Source organism: Physeter macrocephalus, chromosome 7 (genome assembly GCF_002837175.3).
Source record: "Physeter macrocephalus isolate SW-GA chromosome 7, ASM283717v5, whole genome shotgun sequence".
Classification (NCBI taxonomy): Eukaryota; Metazoa; Chordata; class Mammalia; order Artiodactyla; family Physeteridae; genus Physeter; species Physeter macrocephalus.
Window position 1 is genome coordinate 143,586,147 of NC_041220.1, and position 7,280 is coordinate 143,593,426.

Sequence of the window (7,280 nt, forward strand, 5' to 3'; positions counted from 1 at the left end):
CTCCGCAACGGGAGAGGCCACAACAGAGGAAGGCCCGCATACCACCAAAAAAAAAAAAAAAAAAAAAAAAAAAAAAAAAAAATGAGGTCTAGATATCCTAGAATCAACTTTAGACCATTCTAGACGCACCAGACTCAGGTATCAATCTCTAGGTTAATCCAAAGTGCACAAGGATTTGGACTTCTACACTCGGATTTCCAAGGCCTTCCCAATGTCTGCTGTTTGCCACCTCTAACCCGGGAGGTCTTTATCAGATGGTTCATGATTCATTACTGCTAAAAGCATCAATGCAACCCCCAAGAAGCCTGGCTTTGATAAATTAGCCCCTGGATCTTTGTTTTCAAGTTGACTACACAAATGCACAGTTGAAAACAACTTAAACAATGACTCTTCAAAACACCACTCTATAATGCTTAATTTAAAAATACAAAACTTCAGAACACCCTCTAACATGTAAACTATCATGTCCAATTTTTAAAATACTGTGGCTAATGACCCTTGTTAAGGACACTGTCCCTTGAAAAGAGTAAGTCACTTTTATTTTTCAATATACTAGTAGCACAGTGCAGTACAGAAACAAGCATTTCAACTCTAATAGAAAACAAGTAATTTTTTGAATACAATCTTATTACTCTTATGATCATCTAGGACTAAAAGGATGAAACAGTCAAATAGGACCAGAAACCAAAGGGACATAAATTAGAAGTATTTTTTATGAAAGCTAGAATTCCAAAATCTAAACAAAATGACTGCAAAAGCAAATTCAAGTTAAATTCTAGTGTAGACCCCAAGATACTGGAGATTGAGGCAAGGCCCATATTTCATTCACCTCTTCACCCCCAATTCCCAACTTAGCACCTGGCAAACGGGTGGCACAAAATGAACGTCTGTGACTACATTTGCGGAGCTGATGACTGGTTCAAGTGACAAAGGAAAGAAACCATTACGGTCATGGACTCACTGGCTTCTAGGATGAACCGCACACAGTGGATGAGGGAGCAGGCGTGGGTCACCATCTCCGGGGAGGAGAGCAGGCTCCAGAGGCCGGGCAGCTGCAGAGCCAGGCAGCAGCAGTCCAGGCCCGCCTGCAGGTCCAAACTCAGCGGGATCTGCTCGTGGATCAAATGCCACGACAGGGCCTGGAGGGGCAGGTGCGTGTTAATGCAGGTTTGACCCACACCTCCTACCTGCCACAGGGGCTGGCAGGGAAGCTGAGAACCCCCTGCCGTCGAGGAACTGTCCAAAGCTCCCTCCAGAGGGATGGCTCTCAGGCCACCATCCCCAGCTCCCTCCGGTTCAGTCACGACCCACCCGCTCCTGAAGTACGCACCCCCCACTCCGGGAGTGGACGCAGAACGCCCAACCCGATGTGCTGCCCGCCCCCGACCCTGCCCTGGCCGCCCAGCCGCGGGCTAGGCTCTCCCTCGGGGCTCCCCCTGCCCAGGGCCTCGCCTCGGCTGCAGTCACGGAGGCTGAACCTCACAGCCGCGCTGGGCTCCAAATGCTGGAGTGGCTACTTCCCAGCGGGTGAGCCCGGTGAAGTCACTGAGCCTCTTAAGCCCTGCTTCTCTCATCTGTAAAACGGGAATAACAGCCCACCTCACAGGGCTGCAGTGAGACCTGAATGAGATGATGCAGGGCGTATGGTCCTGCACGCAGCGGGCACGCGATGGCTGGCAGGGGCCACTCTGTACTGTAACCGTACGCTTGTTTGCCAGCCTTCCTACTACACTGAAGCCTAAAGGGCAGGAGTCACAGCTATCTGGCTCGGCCTGGCTCAAGTAGGTGCTTGTCTGTCGCCTTCTCAACAGCTGTGCGAATGCCCTCTGGACGCCCCCCCTCCCTGCTGGGAGGCGGCAGGGGGTGTCGGCACTGGGTCAGCCATGTCCTCTGCCTCCAAGGGTGCAGGCCAAACTCTCTTCTCCAGAAGTCGTACGAAAAGGCAATGCACACACGTATGTACACGTTTTGGGGGTGTTTATAAGTATTAACACAGAGTGTTCAATTCCCCACAGCTGAAATATCAGGTTTATTGCTCAATTTAAAATATAACGAATGTCTCAGATTATTATTTACTAAGTATCCAAAATTAGGATACATACTACATTTACATGGCTTCTTTCTCCCTGGAAAAAATTTTTAAATGGATGGTTTGTACTAAATCAAAAAAGTATCTTAGGACTTCCCTGGTGGCGCAATGGTTGGGAGTCCACCTGCCAATGCAGGGGCCGTGGGTTCGTGCCCCGGTCTGGGTGGGTCCCACATGCCGCGGAGCGGCTGGGCCCGTGAGCCGTGGCCGCTGAGCCTGCGCGTCCAGAGCCTGTGCTCCGCAACGGGAGAGGCCACAGTGGTGAGAGGCCCGCGTACCGCAAAAAAAAAAGAAGAAGAAAAAAAAGAAAAAAAGTATCTTAGCATCAAGGAAACAAGATCCACATATAAGTGTATGACGCCTCCCCAAGCTATGCTCAGGAGACCCTGGGCGGGAGCCCAGGTCCCAGACCTGACTCTTCAGAGTGCCCCCCTCCCCTGCCCTGAGGCAGAGACAAGAAGGGCTGTGTTGTCAACCTCACAAGGCAACCGTGGGGAATGGAGCAATAAGGGGCGTGACGGAGCTCGGCAAAGCAGGGGACGGATGTGACATGTGACAGCGGTCACTGCTGGAAGGACAGGCCGCGGGCGCCGGGCTGCACACAGCTCTGCATTTTCAGATGGAGGAGCTTCTTCCCTCTGCACTGAGCGCCAAGTTCCCAAGCTGCCTCTTACCTCGAGGGTCATGACCACAAACTTCACGGTGTCCCTCTCCTTCTCAGGAGGAAGGTGCAAGTGGCTGGGCAGTCTGGAGAACACCAGCAGGTACTGGGCCAGGGCCCGGGCCAGAGTGGTCAGGGTCCGATACAGCACGGCATCCCCTGAAACAGAAGGCCTCCGTGGGGGCAAGAGCCTTCAGCAGAGGCTCTGACCTTTGAAAGACAGGCAGTCGGGCCCCCCCCGCGAGAATCTGATGGGGACTAAAGACACGGCTCCCGGAAGCACACGGGCACACACCCCACCACCCCGCGAGACCAGGACCCACATTCCCGAGGCTGAGCCTGCGTTCCTCGCAGGCCCCGAGCCCAGGCACGTCACGGAACGGCCAAGCAGCAAACACACCAAAGACACGCAGAGCCAGGGCCCAGTGCAGGTTCTCGGTGGCCTCTGTAAGTGCCTTGGGTGTGTCAGATCGACGGTGTTGACTGTATTTTCACTCGGTACAGAGCATGGCACTGGCTCTGCAGCATTTTTTAAAAATAAGGGGATTTTGATTTTAATTACCAAAGAGATCATCCAACTTGCTCCAGTAGGCGGTGGGCTCTGCAGGCAGGAACGGCTGGAAAACGTGGTGGACAGCGGGCAGCTGCTGAACCACACTGGTCACACGGTCTAGAGTTGCCGTGCGAGCTGCCGCAAAAAGGGGGCTCTTCTGGCCCCCACAGATCTCACGCATGCCCAGGCCCAAGCACGGGGCTAGCAGGCTCAGGTTGAACTCCTGAATAGGGGCATTAAAGGTTCAACAATGATGATTACGAGCTTTCAGTCGGGCAAGAGAAACACAGCAGAGGAGGATGCAAACATTTCTGAGATAACAGATTAATTAGTACGCCAACCAAAACATTTGAAAGAATATCTTATTCTACTTCTGTTACAAATAAATGAACATCTCCATTTAACATACGATCAGTGAAGTATATTTCTGGTCTCTTTTGGGTACTTTAATTTTAAAGAAATATTTTTTTTATGTCTTCAGATTTACTTGAAATCAAAAATTTAATATGATGAAATTTTAACTGATGAAGATACAAACTCAAGCTGATGTGCCATCCAAGAAACAGTGAAAGACCAAACATCTCAATGTTTGAAAAAGACAAGTTATGTTCCAAAGCAGCTGAAATACATCAAAGCAGTCATATAGATGCCACAAGTTTGATTGGAAAAACAGCATTTCATACGATACTGTTTCAATTTGTACTGTGCTTTGCCAACTTTTTAAAGCCATTTAAGGATCTTTTTGGCCAATCTTAACTTAGTTAATATTCAGAAAAGCACATGTCATTGTCAGCGACCAAAATCAACCCCTAGCCGTTGCAGCTGAGCCTTTCTTTAATGCTGTTAAAAGTCTAATGAGCAAATTTGGAAAATTCAGTTGGTTATTAAGCAAATTTATCACTTATCAGCAAATCAGCTTTCACTGAATGGCTCTTAAAATGAGTCTGGCAAACTCGTGTGGGGCCAATTCTCCTGTTTTCCCCATGTAGCTCTTACTTTCAAACTGAGGGAGGGTCAGTGCTTGGGAACATGTGGCTGCACCCTGAAGCTCTCTACGCCCCACCTGCCGGTCCCTGCCATCCCCCACGTCCCTGCTTCACTCCCACTTGGCACATTTCCAGGCAGCACTGTTAACACCTAAAGGTTTATGGGCTGCTGGTCCCAGGAGGGCTGCGAAGGACCCTGCCGAGGCTGTGGCTGGACGACACCATCACGGGGGCTCCACCCCTCACGGCACCGCTCCAAGAGCTGAGGACAGGAACACGGATGCCCTGCCAGGGCTCCTGCGCCAGCTCCGCACAGCAGGCCTGTGTGACACCTAGTGAGGGCGGGGGGCCTCACTGCACACAGTGGGGGAGGGGACCCCGCTCCAGCTAGGGAGGGGCTTACTAACTTCCATAACATCATGAAAAAGTCAGTTAAATCACACACCATGGCACCATCCCAGTACTTTTGTTCATGAGCACGAGACAGGCAATCAGAACTCATTATAACCTAAGGGAACCTATTTTCTTTAAATGCACGAAAAGGTGAGTTAAACACAATTCCCCTCCTTTTAGACTCTAACCGTGGCTGAAATAACATCCTGTCCTGTCTGGATTAGGGTCTCTGCTGTTAAGGCACAAAGGTAAGTGGTGCATATTGCTGTCAGGTCACGTGACAATGAAACAAATCAAACACGTGTGAGTAACAAGAGAAAGGGTTCCCGAGGGTCCCGCGGCTCCACTGTACCGAGTTCATCATGAACGCGCTCAAGTCACCCGGAGGGATCCGATTCACCAGCTCTGCCCCTTCCAGCAGTGCAGAGTCTGACCGCGTCCAGCACTGGGATTTGACCAGACGTACGTACCAGTCCTGGGGAGGAGAAAAGGTGGATGACGGGATGCGACTGGGCAGGCTCTCAAGGGGCTTCAACTTGATCGGATACACCTTGTTTCTTCGCCTACTGACCCTCATGTCCTGCGGCCCCAGACCACAGGACAAGTGGCCTCCCTGGCCCATGAACACAGCTTTGGTAAAACTGGACGCTGTCGCTGTGCGGGCTGCTCAGCACCCCACAGGCCTTTTCCGTGCGAACTGGGATGAGGGCTGTGTCTTTGGACTTGCCGTTACCCGTCTGGACACCCTCTCCCCTCGCCTGGTGGACGCTCCACTGTCCCTCAAACTCAGTAAAGTACTGAGGGTAGCGGGCCCACCTCTCCGTCCACCCCTTGCCGGGCATCGTGCTGATCATCTTCTACTGGGGGGGTCTGCTTTGCCCTTCTCTCCCCAGAGCCAGTGCAGTGGAGGGGCTGAACAAACCATGCCTGAGAACAGCGGCCTGGACTCTGCTATCTACGCCTGGCTGCTGGATTTTGGACTCCAAGTTCATATTTAAAATGAACTCTCTCCGGGAAAGGAGCATACCAAGGCCCCACCAAGGCCCCACCAAGGCCCCAAATGGCCCCCGGCTCTGAGGTGTGAGCGGTGAGGGTGATGACAAGGTACCAGGTCCCCTGGGGTGGTGGGGTCAATATGCAGCGGGTCAGCAGGCGTAAGGAGAGGGAGACAGGCCAGGTGGGCAGGCCGTGGCCACCCGTCTCCTGATTCTCCGTTAATCACCATGACCCTCAGCCCCCTACTAATGACCCGAGTCAGCACTTCCTTTCTCACCCCACGCCCCCCGCTAAAGACCCAGGCTGGACCTCATGGGTCCTGTCGCCGATGTGACTGTGCCCATTGCTGGCAAGAAACAGGGCAGGTTGAGAGCCCTCGGGGGCTGTGCTGAGCGCCAGGACGTCCTGCCGCCTGAGCCACCCGCTGCAGGGGCACTCAGTGCCCCGAGGGGGCCCTGTGTGTCACACCCAGACGTGCTGGACACTTACTTTGTCAGGACTCACTGTCTCCAGTGCCAGGGGCCCGTCCCCGTCCAGCGGGTGGGGCGTGACCAGAGGAGCGGGGCCACGCGACGCCGGTGCAGTGGCGAGACGAAGCCTGTCCAGCAGGGAGTAGAGCCTTTGGTGTCTGGAATCGAATCACACACGGGTTAGGGCACAGCTGCACGGGAGGGAGCAACGGTGGCTTCTTACAGCGACGTGACACATTTGAAACTTTCTGTTCAGAGCTATTTCTCATCGACACTCAAGTCATGATGCAAATTCAGGCCCCAGTTTACTGGTAACAACCACAGTTTATGTCCCATAAGTATTTTTCAGAAATTTCATTTATACTCAAACACTGCAGCAGGCAATACATGGCATAACAGCTAATACAGGCACTCTTTATAAACACAAAACGGACCACCTAAGATCCCAGGGCACAGAATCTCCTACTTTATCTCCCCACAATATACAATCGATACCAATTTACGTTCATTTCACAGAAGAATCACCTCATCTGGCACACAATATCTTTACCCCTCCTCGTCTGCCTGAGTAAGTCTAGGGTCGAAATAGGGGTAGTGTCGCCTCTCACCACCGCTACGAGGACAACTTCATGGCGCAAATGACAACGTACGTCGCCCAGCATACTGACACGTCACCTAAAGCCCCGCACTGCCCAAGTCCTACCCCTGCTCGCTTAAAGAAACCAGCAACAGCGACTCTTCAGACTGAAGTCACAGTACAGTAACCCGATTCTCTCTCACACACGTTTTCCCTGCTGTGGAGGAGAGAAGATAAAGGCTTCTCTTCATTTATTTTGCAGTCATGAAAATACACTCATGTAGCAGACATCAGGATTTCTGCTAAAGGCCTCAAAAAGACTTTGCAAACAAAATTAGGTGATAAACAGCCACAGAGAGACAAAATGTTGACAAGATGTAGAAACAATTCTCGCCAAGAAATAGGTAACGTCTCTCAGCTCTGCCAGGTCTTGGAGAAGATGGCGGAAGAGTAAGACGCGGAGGTCACCTTCCTCCTCACAGATACACCAGAAATACAGCTACACGTGGAACTTCTCCTATAGAACACCCACCGAACGCTGGCAGAAGACCTCAG

General features: G+C 51.8%; 1 protein-coding gene across 9 annotated transcripts in view; it reads right to left on the bottom strand.

The window, feature by feature from the left end:
* The window catches only part of HTT (huntingtin), a 144,400-nt gene that overhangs the window by 19,854 nt on the left and 117,266 nt on the right, over positions 1-7,280 (bottom strand). For all 9 annotated transcript variants that reach the window (XM_024119229.3, XM_055086250.1, XM_024119226.3 and 6 more), the window contains 5 exons: positions 6,168-6,306; positions 5,035-5,157; positions 3,313-3,526; positions 2,764-2,909; positions 962-1,139 (listed from right to left, as the gene is read on the bottom strand). In XM_024119229.3, the coding sequence (XP_023974997.1) occupies positions 962-1,139; positions 2,764-2,909; positions 3,313-3,526; positions 5,035-5,157; positions 6,168-6,306 (800 nt within the window). The remainder of the gene's footprint in view (positions 1-961; positions 1,140-2,763; positions 2,910-3,312; positions 3,527-5,034; positions 5,158-6,167; positions 6,307-7,280) is intronic.